This window comes from Antedon bifida, chromosome 1 (assembly GCF_963402885.1).
Source record: "Antedon bifida chromosome 1, ecAntBifi1.1, whole genome shotgun sequence".
NCBI lineage: Eukaryota > Metazoa > Echinodermata > Crinoidea > Comatulida > Antedonidae > Antedon > Antedon bifida.
The window spans coordinates 21,497,442-21,514,770 of record NC_136226.1 but is presented as its reverse complement, the minus strand read 5'-3'; the positions used below and the strand labels follow the sequence as shown (position 1 = coordinate 21,514,770).

Genomic DNA, 17,329 nt, shown 5'->3' with positions numbered 1-17,329 from the left:
TTTCATTATAAATCATGTGTATAATCTATACACTAAGAAATAAAATTGAACAAACAACACGAATAAAAAAAAAATCTTATTTCGTTTCGTCTCCAACGTGAGACTTGATCTCGGTACCTTGAATGCTATAGACGCGAGCACAAACCACCGAGCTATGCACATATTTGTATTGTTATATGATGAAATATGACCTGAAATTTATGATTCACCTAATACTACTGTATAGGCTAGCCTAGGCTAGACCCATGTCTAGATCGCAAAGCAATATATGTATTATTAGCCTATATAGAGGCTAGAGTAGCTAGGCCTACTAGGGTAGTAACAAAGTGCGAGGCAGCGAGGCAGGGAAGGCAAGCGAGGCAAGTCAGAAATTTATGCGAGGCATCGTTTTACCATCATCAAAAAATGCGAGGCATCATTTTATCATTTCTCAAAATTGCGAGGCAGGAAATCACCGAAATTGAAGTAGCCTAGAGGCCTAGGCACGCTAGGCTAGTTCCCTTTTGCACCTGCCTTGTATTTTAACCAACTTTATCCTGAATACCACAGCTTAGAATTAGTAGGCCTACTTTAATGAAGAAAAATCACATAAAAGTAAATAAATCCATTAAATTGGTGATTTTACAGACGTTTTTCTCGCATACTGCGAATTTCGCACACTCAATGTTCAATATTTTGGTTTCTATGGAACGCCAAAATTAATTAGAGGGCTAAAAACTCTGTGGAATCCATATATTTAACGCATTATTTGGTGAAAATCACATACAATAGATTTTGTCACTGTCAGTAAGGAAAAATGTTACTGTTGATACTGTACACGGTTTCGTTAACCTTTTAAAGAATAAAATAGAAAAATTCATCATAATATCCTTAGTAGGATGTCCTAGGTCTAGACTAGGTAGTGATGTTAATTTAGGATCGATTATTATTCTTTGAAAACAGAACAGTATCAGCAGTAACATATTACAGCATTTTTATTGACAAATTAACAAATATATTGAAATAAAACGTGTTTTTCACCAATAAATGCATGAGATATTGACGCATTCCACTGAGTTTTAGTCCTCTATTATCGTTGCTCTTTTGGCGCTCCATAGAAACAAAAATATTGAACATTGAATCAGTGAAATTCGCGAACAGTGTGCGAGAAACACGCCTGTAAAATCAATAATTTAAGGATTTATTGGTTACTTTTTATGTGATTCTTTCATTAAAGTACTCATGAGGTATACTTCTAAGATGTGGTATTCACACGATAAAGTTAGTTATCAAATTTGGAGTAAAAATACAAGCGAAGGAAACTAGCGCCAGGTTTATTAGTACGTACATGGACAACAATAAATAAAAATCATTCGTAATATACCTAGCTTACTAAAACAGGAATAGTGTATCATTATTAAATATTACACCAATTATTATTATATCAAAATTGATTAAATTATTTTCTACATAGGCCTCTTATCTAGGTTAGGGCTATACTAAGCATATTAAGTTTTAGGCCTAGTATTACAATTGTCGGACGTAAGTCTTTTTCACACGCGCTCCAAAATTCTCGCAATTTTTTTCTTTGCGGCATGTTATTTGATCGGCATATCAGTTACCTTTTATTCACCGCCAGTTATTGAACTTGTCCTGGCAATTGCTGTTCACCTTATTTGCGAGAGAGGTACACGTGTTGATTTCCTAGAGAATGGAATGTCAAAAATGTCTTTGTCAGAGAGAAGTCTGTGCGTTGCTGCTGAAACCACGTGCTATAGGAGGGGAATGCGCCACAAGGCCGAATCCTCTGAGCTGAGGGCAGAATCATTCCGCTACCTGCTAAATAGTAAAGAGGGATTTTCCATCTCTCGGGTCTACCGGATCGAGGCGCAGGGGTGTGACAAAATATTATTTTCACTCTGCTATGTTTGAGAGACATGTTAAATTAATTGTAAAGTGAACACGCTCGAAATGCCAACAAACATGGCAGTCATTTGATGAGTGTGTCGCTATAACAATTATTGTTTATCGAAAGTTGAAGACTGTCGTTCAGATTTTTTAACCATAGTTTGGGCACTTTTGTAAAAGTAAAATTTGACACGATATGACTTGAATGAAAAAAAAATCGTTACATAAAAATAAACAACATGATGAGTGTATACACGAATCTATTTAGATACGCTTGTATCGATTGATTATTAGGCCTATAATATAGCATAATAGCACGTTAAGATATGCCTCGCACCTTTTTGAAATTGTAAACTATATGCCTCGCACTTTTGGAAATGATAAAATGATGCCTCGCACAAATATTTGGCGTGCCTCGCACTTTGTCAACACTCGCCTACTAGAGAGGCTTTGATCAGTGACCTACCTTTTTAATAAAACAGATTTGCGCCTTTCTCCTTTTGTAGAAGCCATTGCTTCTAGTTTAATTAATATTGGGCAAAATTTTAGGGTTGTTGTGCCAACCTATTGTAATATAAGGCGGTTGCCTGGTAACATCCTTTTTTGTGTGAAAAGGAAAGAAGACAGGATTTAAGGAGTTAGCTGGAGATTATAAGAGATAAATAGAGAGAGATTTTAGAAAGTTTTTGTATAAATTACTGAACCATAAGTCAGGGAAAGTTTACAGAATTCGGTAAGCTCAATTCTCTTATAGAATATAGTCATTTTGTTGTGTTATTTGAGATGTTTTTTATGGTTGGTACTTTCGGTAACTGCAGTTTCGCACCACACTGTTATTTCTTCGATTTCTCACCTAATTTTTTTCTCACACTCACATCATACAATTTTGGGCCATTATGTAACATGTTCCCATGATTTAGCCACCGTTAAATTACATTTATCACAATAAAAAATGCCTTTCAAAACAGCTCCTTTTCCTCGAATACTTCGATCGAACTGTGGCCATTTTAGAATTAGAAAATTGCCAGAAATCAATGTATGTTTTATTTTCTGCTTTTATTTTTAAACTGCAGAGAGTGGTTTTTATAAAGAACCAGCTGTACATCAAAACGGCGACGATATGAGTCCGTACATAAAACATTTTATTTTTTAAAAAACAATTCGCAGTTTTAAAAATCATAAACCATATTTCAATTTCAATATGTAAAACACAGAATGGATTCACTCACTGTATTAAAAAATAGAAAATTATTGTTTTTGTTTTAGTGAATGTATTGATTAGTGACCGAGATAATTTTCTTTGATAGGAGTCAGACCTATTATTATTAATATGAATAATAATACTAATAATGAAATATTAATTTAACCTCTATTTCGCCAGCTGAAAACACTTCTTGCCTTTCAAAACTAAATAGGCCTATATATGTGTAATCGGATTTTATAACACTGCCCTCTATAGTTTCTACATTTTTTTGGGAAAATGAAGCATACATTCTGGCAATTAAGTGATAAATATAAGATGGCGAACATTTCGCAGTGTGTTGCAGCGAGTTCAATACTGTTTAAAATGTTTTGAAAAGTATTGTTATTTAAAAAAAATTACTTCGTAAGTGGTCGAATCGTATAAACATGTTTAATACATAATATTATGTTGTGAGTGTGAAAAAGGAAAGTTTAGGTGATAAATCGAAGATATAACGGTGTGGTGCGAAACTGCAGTAGCGCCGATAACTTTGTTTTAACTTTCAGGGACCATCTCATAAGTAAGATACCTGTTGCTTCTATGAAAGCATAACAGTTTATATGCTTGTTTTTTTTGGGTTAAATTGTTGTTTGAATAGCTGATATTTATGCTCATATTATAATAGTAATAGTAATACTGGACACCAATTATGCATTATTATAGAAGACTGTATTAATTGCGGTTGTTGCTGATGGATAAATGTTAATATTATCATTTTGTCAATTGTTTATATAGGTCATGTTAAAGACACCTTCCCTACGTTTTTTAGATCTAATTTAAGATCACAAACTATATTTAATGTAAAAATAATACTATATGGTCCTATTGCTTTTTTCGTCTTTAAATGGTTAAAAATGTGAAAAATAAGTCGATTCTAATAATTATAGCGGCCCGCTATAAATCCCAAAATGCATTCTGGCGGATTGATATTTCTGTTTTTCTTCTGTAATTCACCCACTTTTCGATCGATCGTGAGGCCAAAACAAATGGAAGACTCCTAACTTTTCAGCGAAAATACCGGGTTTTCCCCAATTTGTATCAACGAAGTCTGGCTAAAATAGAAAGACAATTAATGCAGCAATTATACAACGTCAGGTTAGGTATATAGCTAGCGTACGATGTTCGTACGTTACCGATGTTTACCAGCTAGGCCTTCAAAACTAAGCCTAGCTAAGCTAGGCCTAAAGACCGTCCACGAGAGGTCAGTCGCCGCGAGCTACTAAGGTAGTGCATTGTTTCTCACTTTTTATCATAATTTACCATAAAACGTACATTTAAGACAAGGAATGACCTGGTTTAATGTTTTTAAAGTAATATATATGTATTATTTTTACAAAACGTCACAAATTGTAGGGAAGGTGTCTTTAAACCAGTTAAAATTAAGAACCAAGAACATTATAATTAATAGCTAACCATACTATTATGTCATTTTTATTGTTTCACAGTTAATCAACTCTATCACGGTATTGGTAAATAAAGATTGAAAGAAGCATATAACCGTGTGATATTTCGATTCTCGACTCATACATTTCTCTGGACCCTCGACAGTAATACATTTAGTGTTACCATTGTTAACACCTTCTCAGTTTTGGTTTTGCAGATATTGACCAAAGTTATTTATGCAAGTAGCAAAATATGGGCGTACCATAACCTTCCTCATCAAGTTACTGATATGTCTAGATTTTGGTATCCAGTTTATACATATGTGGTCACCTATACCAAAAGAATCGGATGGTTATAGTAGTTCCAACTAGTTGGACCAATTGAAAAAACAGTTGGAAAAACCATTGGACCAGTTGAACTAATCCAGTTGAAAACCAGTTAGACCAATTGGAATTTCAAACTGGTCTCAACTGGAATTTTCACCTGGGAGTGATCAAATTCCATGCCATGATGCCACTTTGTAGGTGGAAGCGTTTCTCCACACATTATTACAACTACGAGTTTGTCAGATTTAACTCTTATGTCAGACTCTCTTACTTTTCTTTGGACACTGATATTACATTTTAAACCTACCTTTGGTATATAGGCTAGGCAATCTAGCATTTTGAGTGAAACAAATTGCAAACAGAGATTTTTGTTTTTTTATTAAATTTGATGTTAGCACTTGTGTCACTCATCCTGATGATATGCCAATTATGAAAATTAGGGTGAAATTACAGGTTTACTAAAACTACTAGTCAGAAAGAATTGATTTTTCAATGATTTATTCAGAATGTATAATTTATTTATTATAATTTATATTTGCTCTAATGAAACATTTTACAAAAAAAGGACTGAAAGTATGCAAATTAGTAGTACAAGTTAAATGAATTATGCAAATAAGGAGGTGAAATTACAGTCATCTCATATCTCGAAGACCACTAATGCTAGAGAGTTGAATTTTTCACAACTCTCTAGCATTAAAGATATATTGTCCCCCTGAAATAATTGTTTAAAATATTTTTGTTCAATAGGCCATTTGAATGGTACATAAAAGTTATTCACTTTGACCAAAAATTGGATTGAAAAATTTAATTTTTTAATTTAAAGTAAAAATTAATCAAACGGAAGCCATTTGTCTGTCAGACAAATGTGTTCCGGTTTAATTTAACCTTTGATCTGAGTTAGCTCATAAATATGCATATTGTATGGATACAAGTGGGGATGCTCTCCATAAAATCAACAACAAAATAAACAGCCAACAGTTAGCAATGCCTGAGAGTGCCGTACCGCATGACGTTGAAGGAAGTTCTGTGACAAGCCATGAATGCCTAATTAACAGATGTGTTACAAACATGTTTCTGAGAGCCATTTATGTACACTCATTAAAGGTAAGCTAGTGAAGCACACAACTTCTAAAGTGTATTAGGTTTAACTATATCATTTATAAATGTCAGTGTATAATCAGAAGAATAAAACTTTACCAAATATTGCAGTCACCAAATGACATTTAGAGCAGCCAGGAGAAGTTTTTCAGGGAATTGGATGGCCCAAATCATTGTTAATATAACAAACAAAAACTTACCGAACATATTTCTTTACTGGTTTCAATTGAGAATAGTCAACAGATTTTGATGCACAACAATAAACATTACCATCAATTTCATATGATCTCACACTGACAAAATCCCTAACAATACGTACATAAAAAGGAAAATAAATATAAGATACTAGAACAATTTAAATAATCTGGTTGTTGAAATATCATACTAGGCTAGGCAATCTAGCATTTTGAGTGAAACAAATTGAATACAAAGATTTTTCTTTTTTAGATGGTCACATACTTTATGATGATCAAAATTTGAGCATCATACCTGTCACTCATTCCAATGATATGCAAATTAGCTTAAATATGCAAATTAAGGTGAAATTACACGGGTTACCATATCTAAGTCTTGGCAAGATCACATTTATTATATTGTTAAAAAGTGTAATTTGAGGATCTATTTTTTGAAGCAACTTAACTGAGCTGGCCTTAACCCCCACACTCTTAAGATACTTTGGTTGTAATGTTATTAGATCAGTTATAGAATATGCATGTCCTATTTGGTACACTGGCCGATACCATTGAGAAACTTCAGAAACATGCAGTTGGTTGAATACATCCGGGAGTCCCCTACAGGAAGGATAAGGAATTCCTTAGAATAAGGCCTGTTTCTGCTGAGCAGGAATAATCGGTTATTAACCGATTATTTTTTTCAATTTTCAATTATTTTTTGGCAGCAGAAACGCGCAAAATGAAATAATCGATTAAAAACACTCAATCCATTGCATGTTTTAACTGATTATTTCCTGTTTTAACTGATTATTGCGGAGCAGTTTTTAGCTGCAACACAAATAGCGATTATTGACCACACTTTGACGTCTAGAGTATGGCAACCCTCACGCACGAAGCATGCTATTTATTTGCACGATCGACGACAATCAGCAAAACAACGATGTGGACCGATGAGATAACATTTGATTGTTATTATTTTGTGGGGGAGAATTATACAGAGAGACTCCAGGATTCTGTGTTACAAGTACACCGTTACATCCGACCAGTCCAGGCTAACAATGTTTTGCATGTCCTTTTTTAGGCCTGTTGTTTTCGCTAGAAATTATAGCCTAGCTAGGCCCTAGAGTAGAACCAACGGCGAAACGAACTTTCTCGCCGACGTGCCCTTATTAATATAAAATCATTATTCTGTTGTTGTACGTGGTACGGTAGTAGGCCTAGATGTTTATTTTACAAATAATATAGCTTATACTTTAGAGTTCAATTTTTAATTTTTAATCCTACATGTGAGAGTTTTATGCAACTCTCATCGGCCTTCCATAACTTGAACTGCGTTGTGGGTATGGATGACATGATTTTTAAAAAGCGCTTACCAGATAACTGATTAACGTCGGAGAAAATTTTCAGTTGCAACGCGGTCAATTCTGTGGTTTGTGGTACTTAAGAAAAATCAATTATTTTTATTTTTCAGCAGAAACAGACCCTTAGACTACCCTATCTCAAGAACCCTACCTCAGGAAGTACTTCACAAAACTGAAGGGTGGTCTGAGGAACCCTTCCTCCTGGTGGGAGACTCCTGGTAATTGATCCATATATGAGAATTAATAATATATTATAAAAAAAATACTAAATTAACAGATAATTTTCAATACTTGTAACTTAAACACATGATTCAAAGAGCCTGTTTTATATTATATCATAATACTTTATATATTTAAGATGACTTGGTTTATATTTTAATGTAATTTTCATATGTTGTAATGTGAATTTGTATTTCAAATATATATATATATATATATATATTAATTGCTATTTAAATATTGTAAATTCAACAATGCTTACCTTGTTGCAATAAAGAATTTGAATTGAATTGTGTAACAATGGAAAGATTGGGTTTGCAGATGTCACCAATGAGGTTGCATTTAAATAAAAAATGGTCAGGATCATTTGAAAAAGATGATATATTATATATACCTGCTGGAAATTACCCCACCAGCACCTTCAGCAGCAACGCTGTAAACAATGTCAGCAGAAGAAGTAATCGAATGAAGAAGTCGGCATTCAATAACGGTAGTATTCCATTTTACTGTGTCATCAATACCATTCCACAACACATTAAATATTTCCTGAACACTTGCATTTATAGTGGCCTGTGAAATATAAGTATTTCTTGGGTGTCTAGAAAACTCAGATCTCAGATATATGTGAGTTTTCTAGATCTAGAAAACTCAGATATCTGACTTTTCAAGATCTAGAAAAGTTAGATATCAAGATCTGACTTTTCTAGTTCCAGAATGAAACTAGAAAACCCAGATTATCAAATGGATCATTCCATATTAATCAGAGGGTAGCTTGTTTGAAATACTACAGTATTATACGTTTTCTTACTAATAATTATTGTAACTTGTAGTAGCGGCCTATGACTTAAATCATAAAGAAATACAGTATACACCTTTTAAAATTAGCATTTAGGCCTAGCCTAGCGAAGCAAACCCAATTCAAGACTCAATGTGTGGGCGCTATTGCGATGTATCGCGAGGAGTAGGCCTGGCCCTACTAGGCTAGAAGTGGTCAACTCGTGGCCTACATTTTAACGGTAATATGCACTTTATTTTCTTTATGACTTACTGTAAGCCGTAGGCCGCTTCTACATGTTACAATATTAGTAAGAAAACATACAGTAATCAGTTTTCATAATACTCTAGTATTTCAAATGACCTACCTTCTGATTAATAATGGAATAATCCAAATGACCTACCAACCAATCATTTGATGATCTAGAAAACTCAGATATATCTGAGCTCTGAGTTTTCTAGACACCTGTATTTCTCTACTATATACAAAAGGTCAATAGACATATATAAACACAATTAATTTTTGGACAAAAGCCTAATAAGGAGTAAAATAAAAAATTACATTTAGAATTACGATTTACAACATCCAGTTTTAACATGAAAGGAGAACACAAGATAAAACTAGATTTGAACTCGTCACTTTGACAAGTTTACCGCACGACAAACGCCACATGCACATCATACTTTAGAATATTGTGCAAAGAAAAAAGATTATAGCATTATGACCTGAAGAAAATAAAATGTGTGCTCTCTATTTTTGTCTAACAGTATACGCTATATACTGTATACATACTACATACAGTTTAGCATAGGTAAAATTACGTGACCCGTCTTTTATTCCAATTTTTACCATGATCACATCATCAAAATGAAACAAGAAGATAGCAACAACATATTAACGTTTTGAAGAAATTTGGATACGTAGAATATAGATGCGCGCTCTTTTAAATGTTACACAAAAGAGGAAAATTCAACTGGCCATATGATGAAGTCACAAAATCCGATACAAAAAAAAATTTACATGAATTCATTTTTTTTTTTTTTGCATGAATTTGTATCTACAATTCAACAGCTTCCAGAAAACGTTTTAATGAGTGTCTATTTATTCTGATTTCCACTTGAAATGACTTATATATATGAATTTGCACGCGATTTAGTTAAAAATGTAAAAAAATATTGTAAAAATCATGACTATTTTTATTCTATTATAGCTCCTCTGGATCAACCATGAGCCCAATTTTTTTAAATCTTATAATGCAAGTAGATAAGTTGTAGATATAAATGCTTTTTATACTCCGAGTGCACCGTACGCATACAAAATCCCATGATTCGCATAAAAAGTTGATTAATTTTTCGCATTTTAAAATTTTAAATGCGTGTGTGCGCGTAACTTTGTGTGAAACATGCCATTTTTAATTCACAGAATGTTGACTCTCGATATGAATTAAATTTTCACCAAGTGTCAATACAAAATGACTTTTTAATCTATGATCAATCATTGAACTTCATAAATCGTGCGCAAGTCACGTTGCGCAACTCTGAAGTTTTTAAAAAATAGAAGAAGCACAACTTCACGAAAATGAGATAATACTGTTCTTGACGATGGTTCGGCCTTGGCTAAGTCTATGGCCCCACCTCCAGGTTTTGCTGCACGATTTGCGTCTGCAGAGGAAACAGGACCTGAGATTACCAAGGAATTGTCAGACAGTATAACTTACTTGCTCCATTTTCCAATGGATGAGAATATACAACTGGAGCTTTCTAAAGCATATCTGGTTCCAGATAATGCAAAAGCACTAATAGTGCCTAAAGTGCCTAAAGACCTTGATTTTCCGGATATCCAGTCCCACAGGGTCGGGATATCCAGAAAATCAAGGTCTTTAGATCTGAAGCTTCAACAGATACAGAAGCCTCTCATAAAAGGCATCACAGCTCTAGCCCATGCATTGGGTAATGAGCATAACCTCAAGATGCACTTGCCTTATTGGCAAATGCAAATTACGAGTTATTGTAGTCCCAGAAGAAAAGAAGTCCTAAAACCGGAGATTAACAAGGATTATAGACATCTCTGTAAGCCGACTAAAAACCAACAAAATTTCTGTTCAGAAATTTAGGAAAATCTGTAAAGCGGCTTGATGAAGAGAGGAAGGCAACGTCCGGACTCCTAAACTAAAAGGGGGATCGAAATCAACATTACAAGCAGCAGAAGAGGTATGATATATACCAACTATTCATAATGAAATAGTGGGAGGTCGACTGAGGTCATACTTACCTGCTTGGAAAAAGCTCACTTCCGATCTATATATTTTAAATGCCATCACTGGCTATAAAATAGAATTTTGTAAACAAATTCCACAATATTTAAGAGGGAGAATTCCTCATCCATTTATAAACCTGAGTGTTATAGAAATGGCTGCGATTGATGAACAGGTCTTATTGGATAAAGGAGTAAAAAAGTCCAAATTTATTTGTAAGGCCAAAAAAGGATGGAGGTTTTCGAACTATCCTTGATCTCTCAAAGTTAAATGAGTATGTTGCCTACTAACATTTTAAGATGGAAACATTTTCAAATGCACTCACACTTATAGACCAAGGGGTAGACATGACCTCAGTTGACATCAAAGATGCTTATTATACAGTTCCCATAGCATATTCAGACGTAAAGTACTTAAAGAGTCTGGAAAGGGAATCTTTATGCATTTGGGGCATTACCTAATGGCCTAAGCACAGGGCCAAGACTGTTTACGAAACTACTAAAGCCTCCACTAGCATATTTAAGAAGTAGAGACCATAGTATTGTCCTAATTTATATTGACGATATACTTGCTATTAATAAGTGTCGAGACAAAGCAAAACACACAGCCAGAGAAGTTTGTGAAATTTGGACATCATTGGGGTTCATTATAAATTATAAAAAAAACGTATTACAGCCCACTCAAACAATAACCTTTTTAGGGTTTGAAATTAACTCAGTCACAATGACTGTTACTCTCCCTCAATTAAAGAAAGAGGAGATATTTAATGAGTGTCATGAAATAATTACCTCTGTCCAGACTACTATTAGACAGGTTGCAAGCCTGCTAGGAAAACTGGTAGCTGCACTCCCAGCTGTGGAATATGGCAAATTACATTACAGGGCCCTAAAAAAAGATAAAATTATGTCCCTGAGACACAATAAAGGCCACTATGACAGAACAATGAAACCATTAATGAGAATGGCAGGGCCGACATTACCTGGTGGCAGCACAATATATATTATGTGTATAAACATATATCTCATGGCGACCCAAACCTTGCATTTGAAACTGATGCTTCGGGATTAGGGTGGGGAGCAACTGATGGCACTAATCACATTGGTGGGAGATGGTGCCAGAATGATTTACAAAATGCATTTGTAAATGGTTCACTTAACATTAATTATTTGGAGTTACTGGCAGCTTTTCTCGGACTTAAGTCACTCATAAAAGATGTACCGGTATCTAATATACACGTCCAATTAAAAATAGATAACACTGCGGCAATAGCCTATATCAATAATATTGGAGGAGCAAAATCTAACACTTGCAACCATCTAGCAAAAATGATATGGCAATGGTGCACAGACCATAACATATGGCTTTCTGCAATCCATCTTCCGGGGAAAGATAATTTAATTGCGGATAATAAATCACGTCACTTTGATGATGAGAAGGAATGGATGCTAAATAAAGATTTGTTTCAAAAAATTGAAGAAAAAAGAGTTTGGACCACTAGAGGTGGATTTATTTGCATCTAGAAATAATGCACAGCTTTCTAGATATGTGTCATGTAAACCTGACCCAGATGCGTCAAATGTAGACACATTTAACTTAAACTGGGCAGGAATTAACTGTTATGCTTTTCTGCCATTCTGCTTAATCGGTAAATGTATTCAAAAGATTTCAAATGATAAGGCTACTGGAATAATGGTAGTTCCTGATTGGCCGACGCAAGCACTGGTACCCTAAGTTATTATCGATTATGGTTGGGAAACCTGTAAAACTACAAGGTTATATCTCTTATATTACCAGGAACGAACAAAGTTCACCCACTTAGTAATAAAATCAATCTTTTTGCATGTAGATTATCCGGAGATCAATAGAAGGAAACAGTATCAATAATGAAACAGCCATCAACATAATCCTGAATTCTTGGAGACGGTCAGCAATACAGAAGCTATATAAAGAGATGGGAAGCTTTTGCAGCCACAAAATTAGTCGATCCGCTTAAAGCAGACGTAGGTCTTGCTTTAGAATTCCTCACAATGATATTTGAATCAACAAACAGTTACTCAGCAGTAAATACAGCACGTTGTGCACTATCGTCATGTTTGTTCCTGGAAAACGGCCAATTATTGGCTCACATAATTTAATTAGTAGATTTGTGAAAGGAACATTTAATCTAAAGCCACCCATTAAAGTGGTATTTAATCACATTAGGGAGTTAAACCCTATACAGAGTTTATCTTTAAAGCAACGCTGCCAAACCATCTACTTACTTAGAGTAGACAAAATGATCACTAAAGCAGATGGTGCCATTTTTTATGTTAATGATTTGTTAAAGCATACAAAACCAAATAATAAGAAAGGCTCAAGAATTATTTTTAAAACGTTTGCGCCAGATAGCAAAGTATGTGTTGTAACTACCCTAAGGAATACATTAAACGTACAGCCACCTTAAGAGGTGTTAATAACCAACTTTTGTTAAGCTACATAAAACCATACAACCCTGTTTCTAAAGATACAGTTTCACGATGGTTAAAAGAGTTTTTACATGAATCCGGCGTTGTCGCTTTGTTTAAGGCACACTCTACTAGAGCAGCAGCTTCTTCAGCAGCAGGGCATATGTCAGTCCCGATAAATGAAATTATGGCTGCCGCAGGTTGGAATTCTGAAAAGACCTTCAGAGATTATTATAAAAATCTATTTTACATACAATGAGCATGGAAAACTTGTTAAGTAAAACATTTGAGAACATGTAGGTCCTCTCTCTTTTCTTCACGATACTTGTATTGCAAGAAGTTGTGTTAAAGTTGTTAGATGATTAAATATTAATAAAGATTACAAGTTTATAAAAATACAGCATGATGCATTTAAATAACATGTTTGACGATTGTAAGTTTACTTGTAAGTTGACGTTTGATCACTATTTTATGAATATGGTGAGTGAGGTGTAAACTGCCCTGCTCGCCCACCCATAAATAAGTTGTATTCTGTAGTACAGAGTACGATATTATAATTATGTTCGATGCATGTTTTCTCTGGTTCCATGATCCAGAGTTAAAATATGACTGGTTACTGCGCATGCGCTGGTTCGGGATCTCAGTTTACACCTCACTCACCATATTCATAAAAAAGTGATCAAACTTCAACTTACAGGTAAGTCTCGTTTAATCTTTCTATTTTTTCCAGGTAAATAATTTATTTTTCCGATCCAATTTTTGGTCAAAGTGGATAACTATTATGTGACATTACAATGACATATCAACAAAAAATATTTTGTGAATTATTTTTTCAAGGGGACAATACATCTTTTAACTATTAAAATATATCAAACCATTGTCAAAAGGCCTAACTAAGGACTTCTAAAGGCAAATCAAGATGTGGGTATTTCTTAATTTCAAATAATTTTGTTTAATCATGCCTAACAATACATTCTATTATGTACCTTTTACTAACGTGCTTGATATGACAATTAAAGTTGCTAGCTATAATAACACCGAGATCTTTGTGATATTCCACATTAGAGTATGATTATTAATATGATATGGAAAAGGAAAATAATATAAATTTTGTATTAATATTTTTTTAAGCTAATAATTATAATTTTACATTTCTTAACACTAATAAGCATAACCCAAGTTTCACACCACTTGCAATCAGTGAGAATCATCCATACTGGTAATCTCCCAAATAAGTTTCAGTGTCATCGGCGTAAAGCAAGCAAGCATTGTGAATTAAGATTAAGTGGGAAGTAATTTATATAAATAAGTTAAAAAGCAAAGGCCCTAAGATAGTACCTTGTGGGACACCAGATTTTATGTTAAATTTATAAACCAATCATAATGCTATAATCTTGGTGGGAAACTTTTATCCTCCTCTAAAGACCCTAATTTGCATTTTGAGTATAAATAGTAAAATGTTATAGATATTAAGAAGAGAAAATAATATCACGGTAGAAAGATGTGCATCTAGTCTGATAGAAAGTTGTATTGTATTATTACTGTGTTACAAGAAATAAAAGTTGTTATAGTTGAATATACTTATGTTGTATGTGGAATCATTTAGCACCGTCGTGGAATTATACGCCAGAGAACACATTACACTCGGAAACAACACCCTACTACCAAATACCAAACCAATATCACTATATATTGTTAATAAATAATATATAAATAATATTGAAGAATTGTGGACTTTCATAAAAAAAAGGTCCGTTATCATATAATTATTGCCTTTCCAGTTCAGTTTCCAACAAAACGCAAGGAGGAAATTAGAAGAAAAATTAAAAGAAAAAAATAAGGTTCCATAAAACTGATCCGCCAAATAAATCTTACATTTACCTCAAGTTTATAAACCTTTCCAGTTATTCCTTTGAAATACCTGCTCGTAACCTGAATATTGTTCTTCTTTCGTTCCGTCTTCCATCCTTCTGTTTCTGATAATATACTTTGAATTTGGATATGGGCTTCCTTGGCTTTTTGTAAGTATGCCTGATCCTAAAAAAAAAAATTATCTTATAACCAACCAAAAACACAATAGAAAAAAGCTTTATTCTATTTTAAGAAATCAATTTAATATAAAATGGGTCCAAGCTAGCAAAAATTATAGCAATCATGAACTTGCTTCAACTGGTATCGTCAACATTAAATTTATCTAGGAGAAAACGAAATATTATAGTGCAACTATACAGTACCTCAGCAGATGAAGCTAGATTTATTGAGCTTCCTCGTTGACTATTTGGAAGTGATTGAAAATCATCAATCCTTGAACGATATGAACCATACCCGCCACTTTCTTCATCAGAGCCTAAAAAATGTATTTGTACAAAATGGAAATAAAAACGAGCAATGTTTAAGAAAAAATTTGGATACCATTAAATTGCATTATTATGTGTTTTCATTTGTGATTGAAAGGATTCGGTGGTTCAGTGAATTTCCTATGATTGCTTGAAAATTTGTTCACCAGGTTAGACCGGTCAAAACTTTGAATCAACAAACACAATACAACATGCTCATGGATCAGATACAGCATGGACGCTAGGACCTGTGGCTTCACTTGTTTTTTTTTAGTGTGTTGGGAAAGTACCATACATTGCAGATTCATTTTTTGCCTTTAGTAAACAAACTAGGCCTTAATGCTTTATACAAAATTACAGATTTTTCAACAATTCGAAAGAAGGAAATATCAGGAGGACTGTAGGGCAACTTGCAGTATTATTTTTAGTAGTCAAATTATTCAAAATAAAAACTTATTTAAAAACAAATATGTCCGAGAAGGATTCTCAGAATATGGTGGCCAGAAAAAATAAGAAATGAGGATCTATGGGTTAGGACTGGACAAGAGCCAGTGGAATTTGAAATTAGCAGAAGGAAATGGAAATGGATTGGTCACACACTAAGGAAACCAAAACATAACTAGGCATGCCCTAACATGGAATCCCCAAGGAAAACGAAAAAGAGGACGCCCAAGGAACACATGGAGGAGGGAACTGGATAAGGAGGTGAAGGATGCTGGCTATAACTGGACAGAGGTGGAAGGAATTGCTCAGAACCGTGTGAGATGGAGACGTGTAGTTGATGGCCTATGCACTGCTAGGTGTAACAAGGCTTAAGTAAGTAAGTAAGTAAAAACAAATATACAATAAAAAAACTGTATTATATAGTCCAGTCAAAAATCACCCTCACCTTGATGAAACTATCTATATAAAGATCATATCTAAGTATGGTAGTTGAACCAAAATTATAGGCTCTACCCAGACAAAAATGGTACAAAAGACAAAAATCCAGTTTGGAAAAAGTGTTTATATACATTTTGCTTTTAATTTTTAAAAAGTGGCCTGATTTTGACCGTCATTTAAACGTGTTTAACAATCAACTGTTTCAATTAGTGCATCTAATTCAAAATATACGACATTCCCAACACGTTCCTGACATCTGAATATTGTTTTAATCTACGAGGTCAAGAAAACAATTTCGAACCAAAATAAATCCAGAAAGGTCAAAGGGTCTCACTCAGAATTCAATCATCTGGCAATTACAAAATGACAAACTATGTGCTGCTCAGTCGAACAATGGGGCGGAGCAACATGCCAAACATGAATAAACGCATCCAATCAGTGCTCCCAAAACAATCTGCAAACGCGTCTCTACGACGATTGTCATGATACAATAGCAAACGTGTCTGAAGGCGTCCTTGTCATTTGAAAGAATTTACCGAAGGCTCCTTACTAAAAAAGAAAAAAGGGTATTTGGAAACTGGGACTGGGCATGCTCAAACCGTAAAGTATGTCTGGGAGAAGAGAGTCTATGGCTATGTTCTGACTCATGGCGTATATATAGCGTACAACGTTAATAGCAAGGTCACATTACAAACCGCAGAGAAAAAAATGAGTTGTTCAGACCCAGAGCGTACGTTTATCGTTACAATGGAAGTGCATCATTTAGGTTGTTTCTAGTTGCATATTCATGTGAACTCTTAATTAATACTTGATAAAAAAAAATTGATACTGTTGAAAGCATTTGCAGTAAACGATTTACGACATGATGTGAACAAAAGTCAAATTTTCTCGTTAGATCTTTACAATATATCCTTAACCTACTGTTTAAGTTTAATCAAAGAGACTATC

General features: G+C 34.1%; 1 protein-coding gene across 1 annotated transcript in view; it reads right to left on the bottom strand.

Annotated features, from left to right (window-relative positions):
* Window positions 1-17,329, bottom strand: part of LOC144845665 (stAR-related lipid transfer protein 3-like) — a 160,893-nt gene that overhangs the window by 60,161 nt on the left and 83,403 nt on the right. Inside the window, exons 7-10 of the mRNA XM_078703097.1 lie at window positions 15,398-15,510; window positions 15,045-15,200; window positions 8,085-8,260; window positions 6,138-6,242 (exon numbers count right to left, since the gene is read on the bottom strand). Of these exons, the coding sequence (XP_078559223.1) occupies window positions 6,138-6,242; window positions 8,085-8,260; window positions 15,045-15,200; window positions 15,398-15,510 (550 nt within the window). The remainder of the gene's footprint in view (window positions 1-6,137; window positions 6,243-8,084; window positions 8,261-15,044; window positions 15,201-15,397; window positions 15,511-17,329) is intronic.